Raw genomic sequence first — 15,404 nt, forward strand, 5'->3', positions numbered from 1 at the left:
TCACCCACCCACCCACCCACCCACTCACTCACCCAACCACTCACCCACTCACCCACCCACCCACTCACTCACCCACCCACTCACCCACTCACCCACCCACCCACCTTCCCACCCACCCACTCACCCACCCACCCACTCACTCACCCACCCACTCACCCACTCACCCACCCACTCACCCACCCACTCACCCACCCACCCACCCACCCACCCACTCACCCACCCACTCACCCACTCACTCACCCCACCCACTCACCCACCCACCCACCCACTCACTCACCCACCCACTCACCCACTCACCCACCCACCCACTCACTCACCCACCCACTCACCCAATTACTCACCCACCCACTCACTCACCCACCCACTCACCCACCCACTCACCCACTCACCCACCCACTCACCCACTCACCCACCCACCCACCCACTCACTCACCCACCCACTCACTCACCCACCCACTCACTCACTCACCACTCACCCACCCACTCACCCACCCACCCACCCACCCACTCACTCACCCACCCACTCACCCACTCACCCACCCACTCACCCACCCACCCACCCACTCACCCACCCACTCACCTTCTGGATGATGTCAGGTCCCATTCCGATCTGTTCACTGACATCCATCGCTTCTGTTCCAGCCTGGAAACAACCACGGAAACCACGGCAACCACAACATTAACCACAGTAGCCCCAACAGTAACCACGGCAACCACAACATTAACCACGGTAACCACCACATTAACCACGGTAACCACGGTAACCACAACATTAGCCACGGTAACCAAAACATTAACCACGATAACCACAACATTAACCACGGTAACCACCACATTAAACACAACCACCACATTAACCACGATAACCACAACATTAACCACAACCACCACAACATAAACCACAACGTGGTGAGTGAATGGTAGTGAGTGAGTGGGTGGGTGGGTGAGTGGGTGGGTGAGTGGGTGGGTGAGTGGGTGGGTGGGTGAGTGGGTGGGTGAGTGAGTGGGTGGGTGGGTGGGTGAGTGGGTGGGTGGGTGGGTGAGTGAGTGGTGGGTGGGTGGGTGGGTGGGTGGGTGAGTGAGTGAGTGGGTGGGTGGGTGGGTGGGTGGGTGAGTGAGTGAGTGAGTGGGTGGGTGGGTGGGTGAGTGGGTGGGTGGGTGGGTGGGTGGGTGGGTGGGTGAGTGAGTGAGTGAGTGGGTGGGTGGGTGGGTGAGTGGGTGAGTGAGTGAGTGGGTGGGTGAGTGAGTGGGTGGGTGGGTGGGTGGGTGGGTGAGTGGGTGAGTGGGTGGGTGGGTGGGTGAGTGGGTGAGTGGGTGGGTGAGTGGGTGAGTGGGTGGGTGAGTGAGTGGGTGGGTGAGTAATTGGGTGAGTGGGTGGGTGAGTGAGTGGGTGGGTGGGTGAGTGGGTGGGTGAGTGGGTGGGTGAGTGGGTGGGTGGGTGAGTGGGTGGGGTGAGTGAGTGGGTGGGTGGGTGGGTGAGTGGGTGGGTGGGTGGGTGAGTGAGTGGGTGGGTGGGTGGGTGGGTGGGTGGGTGGGTGGGTGAGTGAGTGAGTGGGTGGGTGGGTGGGTGAGTGAGTGAGTGAGTGGGTGGGTGGGTGGGTGAGTGGGTGGGTGGGTGGGTGGGTGAGTGGGTGGGTGGGTGGGTGGGTGGGTGGTGTGAGTGAGTGAGTGGGTGGGTGGGTGAGTGAGTGGGTGGGTGGGTGGGTGAGTGGGTGGGTGGGTGGGTGGGTGGGTGGGTGAGTGGGTGGGTGGGTGAGTGGGTGGGTGGGTGGGTGGGTGAGTGGGTGGGTGAGTGGGTGGGTGAGTGAGTGAGTGAGTGGATGAGTGGGTGGGTGGGTGAGTGGGTGGGTGAGTGGGTGGGTGAGTGGGTGGGTGGGTGGGTGGGTGGGTGGGTGGGTGAGTGAGTGGGTGGGTGGGTGGGTGGGTGGGTGGGTGAGTGGGTGGGTGGGTGGGTGAGTGGGTGGGTGAGTGAGTGGATGAGTGGGTGGGTGGGTGAGTGGGTGAGTGGGTGAGTGAGTGGGTGGGTGGGTGGGTGAGTGGGTGGGTGGGTGGGTGAGTGGGCGGGGGTGGGTGGGTGAGTGGGTGGGTGGGTGAGTGGGTGAGTGGGTGGGTGGGGTGAGTGGGTGGGTGAGTGGGTGAGTGGGTGGGTGGGTGAGTGGGTGGGTGAGTGGGTGGGTGAGTGGGTGGGTTGGTTGGGTGGGTGAGTGGGTGGGTGGGTGAGTGGGTGGGTGGGTGAGTGGGTGGGTGAGTGAGTGGGTGGGTGGTGGTGGGTGGGTGAGTGAGTGAGTGGGTGGGTGAGTGAGTGAGTGAGTGGGTGAGTGGGTGGGTGGGTGAGTGAGTGGGTGGGTGGGTGGGTGGGTGGGTGAGTGGGTGGGTGAGTGGGTGGGTGGGTGAGTGAGTGGGTGGGTGTGGGTGAGTGAGTGGGTGAGTGGGTGGGTGAGTGGGTGAGTGGGTGGGTGGGTGGGTGAGTGAGTGGGTGGGTTGGGTGGGGGTGGGTGGAGTGAGTGGGTGGGTGAGTGAGTGGGTGGGTGGGTGAGTGAGTGAGTGGGTGGGTGAGTGGGTGGGTGGGTGGGTGAGTGGGTGGGTGAGTGGGTGGGTGGGTGGGTGAGTGGGTGGGTGGGTGAGTGAGTGAGTGAGTGGGTGGGTGGGTGGGTGGGTGGGTGAGTGAGTGGGTGGGTGAGTGAGTGAGTGAGTGGGTGGGTGGGTGAGTGAGTGGGTGGGTGGGTGAGTGAGTGGGTGAGTGGTGGGTGGGTGGGTGAGTGAGTGAGTGAGTGAGTGGGTGGGTGGGTGGGTGGGTGGGTGAGTGAGTGGGTGGGTGGGTGGGTGGGTGAGTGGGTGGGTGAGTGGATGAGTGGGTGGGTGGGTGGGTGGGTGGGTGGGTGAGTGGGTGGGTGAGTGGGTGAGTGGGTGGGTGAGTGGGTGGGTGAGTGGGTGGGTGAGTGAGTGGGTGGGTTGGTTGGGTGGGTGGGTGAGTGGGTGGGTGGGTGGGTGGGTGGGTGAGTGGGTGGGTGGGTGGGTGAGTGGGTGGGTTGGTTGGTTGGGTGGGTGGGTGAGTGGGTGGGTGGGTGAGTGGGTGAGTGGGTGGGTGGGTGAGTGAGTGGGTGAGTGGGTGAGTGGGTGGGTGAGTGGGTGAGTGGGTGGGTGGGTGGGTGAGTGGGTGAGTGGGTGGGTGGGTGGGTGAGTGGGTGGGTGGGTGGGTGGGTGAGTGGGTGAGTGGGTGAGTGGGTGAGTGGTGGGTGAGTGAGTGGGTGAGTGGGTGGGTGGGTGGGTGAGTGAGTGAGTGAGTGGGTGGGTGGGTGGGTGGGTGGGTGAGTGAGTGGGTGGGTGGGTGGGTGAGTGGGTGGGTGAGTGGATGAGTGGGTGGGTGGGTGAGTGGGTGGGTGGGTGGGTGGGTGAGTGGTGGGTGGGTGAGTGAGTGGAGTGGGTGGGTGAGTGGGTGGGTGAGTGAGTGGGTGGGTTGGTTGGGTGGGTGGGTGAGTGGGTGGGTGGGTGGGTGGGTGAGTGGTGTGGGTGGGGTGAGTGGGTGGGTTGGTTGGTTGGGTGGGTGGGTGAGTGGGTGGGTGGGTGAGTGAGTGGGTGAGTGGGTGAGTGGGTGGGTGAGTGGGTGAGTGGGTGAGTGGGTGGGTGGGTGAGTGGGTGAGTGGGTGGGTGGGTGAGTGGGTGGGTGAGTGGGTGGGTGGGTGGGTGAGTGGGTGAGTGGGTGAGTGGGTGGGTGAGTGGGTGGGTGGGTGGGTGAGTGACTGAGTGAGTGAGTGGTGAGTGAGTGGTGAGGACCAGGCAGCTACTCACCACCACAGGCTGTGTGGTGAGTGAGTGAGTGAGTGGGTGAGTGGGTGAGTGAGTGGGTGTGTGAGTGGGTGAGTGACTGAGTGGGTGAGTGGGTGACTGAGTGAGTGAGTGGGTGAGTGACTGAGTGGGTGACTGAGTGAGTGAGTGGTGAGGAGTGGTGGGTGAGTGGTGAGGAGTGCTACTCACCACTACAGGCTGTGTGGTCGGTGTAGCCGGAGTCACGATCAGTCCAGCCTGCGGCTTCAGAGTTGCCAAAGCTACAACAACAACAACATCGTCAACAACATCAACAACAACAACAACATCGTCAACAACAACATCGTCAACAACGTCAACATCAACAACATCGTCAACAACAACAACCACATCAACAACCACCACATCAACAACATCGTCAACATCAACAACATCAACAACAACAACATCGTCAACATCGTCAACAACAACCACATCAACAACATCGTCAACAACATCAACAACATCGTCAACATCAACAACAACATCCACATCAACAACATCAACAACATCGTCAACATCGTCAACAACAACCACATCAACAACAACAACATCGTCAACATCAACATCAACAACAACAACATCGTCAACATCGTCAACAACAACCACATCAACAACAACAACATCAACAACATCGTCAATAACATCAACAACATCGTCAACATCAACAACAACCACATCCACATCAACAACATCGTCAACATCAACAACATCAACAACATCATCAACAACAACCACATCAACAACAACAACATCGTTAACAACAACATCCACATCAACAACATCAACAACATCAACATCGTCAACATCGTCAACAACCACATCAACAACAACATCAACAACATTGTTAACATCCACATCAACAACATCGTCAACATCAACATCAACAACAACCACATCCACAACAACGTCAACATCAACAACATCAACAACATCGTCAACAACAACCACATCAACAACATCGTCAACATCAACAACAACCACATCAACAACATCAACAACATCGTCAACATCAACAACATCAACAACATCGTCAACAACAACCACATCAACAACATCGTCAACATCAACAACAACCACATCAACAACATCAACAACATCGTCAACATCAACATCGTCAACATGAACAACATCGTCAACATCAACAACATGATGATGGTGGTGATGATGATGGCGATGATGGTGATGATGATGATGGTGGTGATGATGATGATGATGGTGATGATGGTGGTGATGATGATGGCGGTGATGGTGGCGGTGATGATGGTACTGACTGTGGTGATGATGGTGGTGATGATGGTGATGGTGGTGGTGATGATGATGGCGATGATGGTGGTGGTGATGATGGTGGTACTGATGGTGGTACTGACTGTTGTGTTGATGGTGGTGGTGACGGTGATGACGGTGGTGATGATGATGATGATGGCGATGGTGATGGTGGTGATGATGTTGGTGGTGACAATGGTGATGATGGTACTGACTGTGATGATGGTACTGACTGTGATGATGGTGATGATGGTGTTAGTGTGATGGTGGTGTTAGTGTGATGATGATGGTGGTGTTAGTGTGATGATGGTACTGACTGTGATGATGATGGTGGTGTTAGTGTGATGATGATGATGGTGGTGTTAGTGTGATGATGATGGTGATGTTAGTGTGATGATGATGGTGGTGTTAGTGTGATGATGATGATGGCGGTGTTGGTGTGATGATGATGATGGTGGTGTTAGTGTGATGATGATGATGGTGGTGTTAGTGTGATGATGATGATGGTGGTGTTAGTGTGATGATGATGATGGTGGTGTTAGTGTGATGATGATGATGGTGGTGTTGGTGTGATGATGATGATGGTGGTGTTAGTGTGATGATGATGGTGATGTTAGTGTGATGATGATGGTGGTGTTAGTGTGATGATGATGGCGATGATGGTGGTGGTGATGATGGTGGTACTGACTGTGATGTTGATGGTGATGATGATGTACCTTCGCGAGCTGCGGCCACCTCCTTAGTGAGACGAGCGATCACCCTGCAGGCAGCGTCGTGCAGGTAGAGCGTGTGATGGTGATGATACTGACTGTTAGTGTGACGATGATGATGGTGGTGTTAGTGATGATGATGGTGATGATGATGATGATGATGTACCTTCGCGAGCTGCGGCCACCTCCTTAGTGAGACGAGCGATCACCCTGCAGGCCGCGTCGTGCTGGTAGAGGGCGTGTGATGGTGATGATACTGACTGTTAGTGTGACGATGATGATGGTGGTGTTAGTGATGATGATGGTGATGATGATGATGATGTACCTTCGCGAGCTGCGGCCACCTCCTTAGTGAGGCGAGCGATCACCCTGCAGGCCGCGTCGTGCTGGTAGAGGGCGTGTGACAGCTCCTGTCGCGCCGTCTGCAGCTGCTGGCGCAGCGAGTGGCTCTGCAGCATCACAGCGTCCTGCGGGGGACGGTGACATCATCATCATCGTCAACATCAACGTCGTCATCAACATCGTCATCGTCATCATCATCGTCGCCATCAACGTCGTCATCATCATCGTCATCATCAACGTCATCATCGACGTCATCAACATCGTCATCATCATCGTCGCCATCAACGTCGTCATCATCATCGTCATCATCATCGTCATCATCGACGTCATCATCGACGTCGTCATCGACATCGTCATCATCATCATCATCGTCGTCATCGTCATCATCAACGTCATCATCAACATCGTCATCAACATCGTCATCAACATCGTCAACATCATCATCGACGTCATCATTGACATCATCGTCATCACCACCACCACCACTACCCCCCCACAACTCCCACCACCACCCCCCCCACCACCACCCCCCCCACCACCACCCCCCCCACCACCACACCCCCCACCACCAGCCCCCCCACCACCACCCCCCCCCCCACCACCACCCCCCCCACCACTCACCCACTCGTCCTGCAGAGACTTGAGTATAGCCGGGATGGAGGTGGCCGATGGAGGCTTGGGCCTGGCCGTGTGAGGGGCTCGGATGTCCACCACCACCACCTCCACCCCCCCCCCCCCTTCACCTTCACCACCACCACCATCACCTCCACCACCACCTCCATCACCCCCCCCTTCACCTTCACCACCACCACCACCACCTCCACCCCCACCCCCCCCCTTCACCTTCACCACCACCTCCACCACCATCACCTCCACCACCACCTCCATCACCCCCCCCTTCACCTTCACCACCACCACCACCACCACCCCCCCCTTCACCTCCACCACCACCACCCCCCTCTTCACCACCACCACCACCGTCATCAACACCATCACCACCACCTCCACCACCACCACCCCCCCCTTCACCACCACCTCCACCCCCCCCTTCACCTTCACCACCACCACCACCACCACCCCCCCCTTCACCTTCACCACCACCCCTCCACCACCACCACCACCACCACCCCCCCTTCACCTCCACCACCACCACCCCCCTCTTCACCACCACCACCACCGTCATCAACACCATCACCACCACCACCACCACCACCTCCACCACCACCACCCCCCCCTTCACACCACCACCACCCCCCCCTTCACCTCCACCACCACCACCCCCCTCTTCACCACCACCACCTCCGTCATCAACACCATCACCACCACCACCACCACCACCGTCATCAACACCATCACCACCACCACCACCACCACCTCCACCACCACCACCACCACCCCCCCCTTCACCACCACCACCCCCCCCTTCACCACCACCACCCCCCCCTTCACCTCCACCACCACCACCCCCCTCTTCACCACCACCACCTCCGTCATCAACACCATCACCACCACCCACCACCACCGTCATCAACACCATCACCACCACCACCACCACCACCTCCACCACCACCACCACCACCCCCCCCTTCACCACCACCACCCCCCCCTTCACCACCACCACCCCCCCCCTTCACCTCCACCACCACCACCCCCCTCTTCACCACCACCACCTCCGTCATCAACACCATCACCACCACCACCACCACCGTCATCAACACCATCACCACCACCACCACCACCTCCGTCATCAACACCATCACCACCACCACCACCACCACCGTCATCAACACCATCACCACCACCACCACCACCCCTCCACCACCACCACCACCACCCCCCCCTTCACCACCACCACCCCCCCCTTACCACCACCACCCCCCCCTTCACCTCCACCACCACCACCCCCCTCTTCACCACCACCACCTCCGTCATCAACACCATCACCACCACCACCACCACCACCACCACCACCCCCCCCTTCACCACCACCACCCCCCCCTTCACCACCACCACCCCCCCCTTCACCTCCACCACCACCACCCCCCTCTTCACCACCACCACCTCCGTCATCAACACCATCACCACCACCACCACCACCACCACCACCCCCCCCTTCACCTTCACCACCACCTCCACCACCACCACCCCCCTCTTCACCACCACCACCGTCATCAACACCATCACCACCACCACCACCACCACCTCCACCACCACCACCACCACCCCCCCCTTCACCACCACCACCCCCCCCCTTCACCACCACCACCCCCCCCCTTCACCTCCACCACCACCACCCCCCTCTTCACCACCACCACCTCCGTCATCAACACCATCACCACCACCACCACCACCACCACCACCCCCCCCCTTCACCACCACCACCCCCCCCTTCACCACCACCACCCCCCCCTTCACCTCCACCACCACCACCCCCCTCTTCACCACCACCACCTCCGTCATCAACACCATCACCACCACCACCACCACCACCACCACCACCCCCCCCTTCACCACCACCACCCCCCCCTTCACCACCACCACCCCCCCCTTCACCTCCACCACCACCACCCCCCTCTTCACCACCACCACCTCCGTCATCAACACCATCACCACCACCACCACCACCACCACCACCACCCCCCCCTTCACCTTCACCACCACCTCCACCACCACCACCCCCCTCTTCACCACCACCACCGTCATCAACACCATCACCACCACCACCACCACCACCTCCACCACCACCACCACCACCCCCCCCTTCACCACCACCACCCCCCCCTTCACCACCACCACCCCCCCCTTCACCTCCACCACCACCACCCCCCTCTTCACCACCACCACCTCCGTCATCAACACCATCACCACCACCACCACCACCACCACCCCCCCCTTCACCACCACCACCCCCCCCTTCACCACCACCACCCCCCCCTTCACCTCCACCACCACCACCCCCCCTCTTCACCACCACCACCTCCGTCATCAACACCATCACCACCACCACCACCACCACCACCACCACCCCCCCCTTCACCACCACCACCCCCCCCTTCACCACCACCACCCCCCCCTTCACCTCCACCACCACCACCCCCCCTCTTCACCACCACCACCTCCGTCATCAACACCATCACCACCACCACCACCACCACCACCACCACCCCCCCCCTTCACCTTCACCACCACCTCCACCACCACCACCCCCCTCTTCACCACCACCACCGTCATCAACACCATCACCACCACCACCATCACCACCACCACCATCACCACCATCATCATGACCACCACCATCACCACCATCATCATCATCACCACCATCATCATCGTCATCACCACCACCATCACCACCATCATCATCACCACCACCACCATCATCATCGTCATCACCACCACCATCATCATCATCACAACCACCACCATCACAACCTCCCCATCATCATCATTACAACTATCGCCACCACCCCCCCCCACCACTCACCCACTCATCCTGCAGAGACTTGAGTATAGCCGGGATGGAGGTGGCCGATGGAGGCTTGGGCCTGGCCGTGTGAGGGGCTCGGATGTCCACCAGCTGATCTTCGCTGAGCGCCGTGCCACTCACGGGGTCGACGCCGTTCTCGGCCACGAAGCGCTCCACCAGGCGACGCTCAAACACGTGGCCCGACACGGGAGACACGCACGGGTGCTCCGGGACCTCGTTACTGACTGGGCGGGGTGGGGAGAGAGAGACAGAGAGTTACACAGAGATACAGACACACACACAGAGACACGGAGACACAGACACACACACAGAGAGAGTCACACAGAGACACACACACACACAGACACACACACACACAGAGTCACACAGACACACACAGAGACACACACAGAGACACAGAGAGACACACACACAGACACACACACAGAGAGAGTCACACAGAGACACAGAGACACACACACACAGACACACACACACAGAGTCACACAGAGACACACACAGAGACACACACAGAGACATAGAGAGACACACACACAGACACACACACAGACACACACACAGAGAGTCACACAGAGACACACACAGAGACACACACAGAGACACACAAACAGCGCTCCACGAGGCGACGCTCAAACACGTGGCCCGACACGGGAGACACGCACGGGTGCTCCGGGACCTCGTTACTGACTGGGCGGGGTGGGGAGAGAGAGACAGAGAGTTACAGAGAGACACAGACACACACACAGAGACACGGAGACACAGACACACACACAGAGAGAGTCACACAGAGACACAGAGACACACACACACACACACAGAGTCACACAGAGACACACACACAGAGACACACACAGAGACACAGAGAGACACACACACAGACACACACACAGAGACAAACACGTGGCCAGACACGGGAGACACGCACGGGTGCTCCGGGACCTCGTTACTGACTGGGCGGGGTGAGACACGGAGACACAGAGTTACACAGAGACACAGAGACACACAGAGAGACACAGAGAGACACAGAGAGACACAGAGAGAGACACACAGAGAGTCACACACACAGAGACACACACACAGAGAGTCACACAGAGACACACACACAGAGACACACACACAGAGACGCAGACACACAGAGAGACACACAGAGTCACACACACAGAGACACACACAGTCACACAGAGACACACACAGAGAGAGTCACACACAGAGTGTCACAGAGACACACACAGAGACACAGAGAGAGAGAGTCACACAGAGACACACAGAGAGAGTCACACAGAGACACACGCAGAGAGTCACACAGAGACACACGCAGAGAGACACACACACAGAGACACAGACACACACAGAGAGACAGACACACAGAGACACTACTACACTACAGACTACCCCACCACTACTACACTACACTACCCACTACCCCACCACTACTACACCATACACACTACAGTACACTATAAACTACCCACTACCCCACCACCACTACTACCCTACACACTACCCCACCACTACTACCCTACACACTACCCCACTACTACCCCACCACTACTACCCTACACACTACCCCACCACTACTACCCTACACACTACCCCACTACTACCCCACCACTACTACACTACACACTACCCCACCACTACTATCCTACACACTACCCCACCACTACTACCCTACACACTACACCACTACTACTACCCTACACACTACCCCACCACTACTACCCTACACACTACCCCACTACTACCCCACCACTACTACACTACACACTACACCACCACTACTACCCTACACACTACCCCACCACTACTACCCTACACACTACCCCACCACTACTACCCTACACACTACCCCACCACTACTACCCTACACACTACACCACTACTACTACCCTACACACTACCCCACCACTACTACCCTACACACTACCCCACCACTACTACCCTACACACTACCCCACTACTACCCCACCACTACTACACTACACACTACACCACCACTACTACCCTACACACTACCCCACCACTACTACCCTACACACTACCCCACCACTACTACCCTACACACTACCCCACCACTACTACCCTACACACTACCCCACCACTACTACCCTACACACTACACCACTACTACTACCCTACACACTACACCACTACTACCCCACCACTACTACCCTACACACTACACCACCACTACTACCCCACTACTACCCCACCACTACTACCCTACACACTACCCCACCACTACTACACTACACACTACCCCACCACTACTACCCTACACACTACCCCACCACTACTACCCTACACACTACCCCACCACTACTACACTACACACTACCCCACCACTACTACCCTACACACTACCCCACCACTACTACCCTACACACTACCCCACCACTACTACCCTACACACTACACCACTACTACTACCCTACACACTACACCACTACTACCCCACCACTACTACCCTACACACTACACCACCACTACTACCCCACTACTACCCCACCACTACTACCCTACACACTACCCCACCACTACTACCCTACACACTACCCCACCACTACTACCCTACACACTACCCCACCACTACTACCCTACACACTACCCCACCACTACTACCCTACACACTACACCACTACTACCCCACCACTACTACCCTACACACTACCCCACCACTACTACCCTACACACTACACCACTACTACCCCACCACTACTACCCTACACACTACCCCACCACTACTACCCTACACACTACCCCACTACTACCCCACCACTACTACCCTACACACTACCCCACCACTACTACCCTACACACTACCCCACCACTACTACCCTACACACTACCCCACCACTACTACCCTACACACTACCCCACCACTACTACCCTACACACTACCCCACTACTACCCCACCACTACTACCCTACACACTACCCCACCACTACTACCCTACACACTACACCACTACTACCCCACCACTACTACCCTACACACTACCCCACCACTACTACCCTACACACTACCCCACCACTACTACCCTACACACTACCCCACCACTACTACCCTACACACTACACCACTACTACCCCACCACTACTACCCTACACACTACCCCACCACTACTACCCTACACACTACCCCACCACTACTACCCTACACACTACACCACTACTACCCCACCACTACTACACTACACATTACCCCACCACTACTACCCTACACACTACCCCACCACTACTACCCTACACACTACCCCACCACTACTACCCTACACACTACACCACTACTACCCCACCACTACTACACTACACATTACCCCACCACTACTACCCTACACACTACCCCACCACTACTACACTACACACTACCCCACCACTACTACCCTACACACTACCCCACCACTACTACACTACACACTACCCCACTACTACCCCACCACTACTACCCTACACACTACCCCACCACTACTACACTACACACTACCCCACTACTACCCCACCACTACTACCCTACACACTACCCCACCACTACTACACTACACATTACCCCACCACTACTACCCTACACACTACCCCACCACTACTACACTACACACTACCCCACTACTACCCCACCACTACTACCCTACACACTACCCCACCACTACTACACTACACATTACCCCACTACTACTACCCTACACACTACACCCACTACCCCACCACTACTACACTACACCCACTACCCCACCACCACTACACTATAAACTACACTATACACTACTACCCTACACTACTATACACTACCCACTACCCCACCACCACTACTACCCTACACTACCCCACCACTACACTACCCCACCACTACACTACACTACTATACACTACACTATTACACTACTATACACTACAATACACTACACCCACTACTACCCCACCACCACCACTACCCTACACTACCCCACCACTACACTACCCCACCACTACACTACCCCACCACTACACTACCCCACCACTACACTACCCCACCACTACACTACCCCACCACTACACTACTATACACTACACTATTACACTACTATACACTACAATACACTACACCCACTACTACCCTACACTACCCCACCACTACACTACTATACACTACACTATTACACTACAATACACTACACCCACTACTACCCTACACTACCCCACCACTACACTACCCCACCACTACACTACACTACTATACACTACACTATTACACTACTATACACTACTATACACTACACCCACTACTACCCTACACTACCCCACCACTACACTACTATACACTACACTATTACACTACAATACACTACACCCACTACTACACTACACTACCCCACCACTACACTACTATACACTACACTACTATACACTACACTATTACACTACAATACACTACACCCACTACTACCCCACCACTACACTACCCCACCACTACACTACTATACACTACACTATTACACTACTATACACTACAATACACTACACCCACTACTACCCTACACCGGAGTGAGCCCTGTAAGGCCACTGAGCGAGCCAGGCCTACCTACACGCACGTGGCTTGCCGCTGCGGGCGGATCTACACAAGGCTCACAGCAAAGCAGTGGATAGAGCAAACAAGGGAGGGTGGTAGAGCCTTGTATTTAATACACTTTTAAACGCATATTTATATAATAAAGTTCTCATTTTATAGTTGTGGAGGGTAATACACCGACCACCCACCCCTCCCTCTTTCCTAACGGCCCTCCGGGGGTGGTCGACGCAACCCCGGCAAAGGAATCTAGGCGAGCCCGCAGGCTTCGGCCTAATCCCCGGTGTGGGCGACTAGGCCCCAACACACGCCGATGAGGTAAAACAATTTTTTTAAAATTGTTTTAAAAAGAAATGTGCGCGCGCCGCTAAACACGCCCCCGGGAAGGGGGAAGGGGGTAAGAGATGTAAGGTGGTGGTGCGACATTGGGAGTGGTAAACTTTGTGGTGATGGTGGTGGCGGTTGAATTCTTACTCGAACAGATGAGCGCCATCTTCGCGCGGGAAAAAAAAATTTGCCCGAGGGGGAAGTGGAGGAAGAGTGGGGGTGGGGGCAGGAAGTGACGTCGACGGGAAACACCCCCCGCAACCCCCGGGGAGAAGTGGAGGAAGGGGGGTGGTGGGGGTGGGGGCAGGAAGTGACGTCGACGGAAAACACCCCCCCCACCCCCGGGGAGAAGTGGGGGGTGGGCAGGAAGTGACGTTGACGGGAAAAACTCCCCCACCCCCCGGGGAGAAGTGGAGGAAGGGAGGAGGTGGGGGTGGGCAGGAAGTGACGTCGACGGGAAACACCACCCCCACCCATCGAGGGGAAGTGGAGGAAGGGGGGTGGGCAGGAAGTGACGTCGATGGGAAACAACCCCCCCCCCCAGGGGGTGGGCAGGAAATGACGTCGACAGAAAACCCCCCCACCCACCGAGGGGAAGTGGAGGAAGGGGGGTGGTGGGGGTGGGCAGGAAGTGACGTCGACGGGAAACACCCCCCACCCCCCGGGGGGAAGTGGGGGGGTGGGCAGGAAGTGACGTCGACGAGAAACACCCCCCCACCCACCACGGGGGGGGAGGGGGGGCGACGTTGGCGGAAACACCCCCCGGGGGGGAGGAAGTGACGTCGTAGTAGATATCCTCGAGGGGAGGGGGGATGTGGGGGGGAGGAAGTGACGTCGGCGGAAACCTCCCCCGGGGGGGAGGGGAGAGAATGACGTCATCAAAACACCCCCCCCCCGGGGGGGGAGGGGGGGCGACGTTGGCGGA

At 57.3% G+C, this 15,404-nt stretch overlaps 1 protein-coding gene across 1 annotated transcript; it reads right to left on the bottom strand.

Annotated features, from left to right (window-relative positions):
* Window positions 1-580: 580 nt before the first annotated feature.
* Window positions 581-14,685, bottom strand: LOC144954458 (pre-mRNA-processing factor 19-like; the record flags this gene model as incomplete). Its single annotated transcript, XM_078884960.1, has 5 exons — window positions 14,627-14,685; window positions 9,607-9,833; window positions 6,106-6,247; window positions 3,976-4,046; window positions 581-643 (listed from the first exon to the last, which is right to left on the bottom strand). Coding segments are annotated over exons 1-5 (522 nt in total), but the record flags the coding sequence as incomplete, so codon positions are not given.
* Window positions 14,686-15,404: the final 719 nt, after the last annotated feature.

The sequence above is a fragment of the Lampetra fluviatilis genome, unplaced genomic scaffold (genome assembly GCF_964198595.1).
Source record: "Lampetra fluviatilis unplaced genomic scaffold, kcLamFluv1.1 SCAFFOLD_654, whole genome shotgun sequence".
NCBI lineage: Eukaryota > Metazoa > Chordata > Hyperoartia > Petromyzontiformes > Petromyzontidae > Lampetra > Lampetra fluviatilis.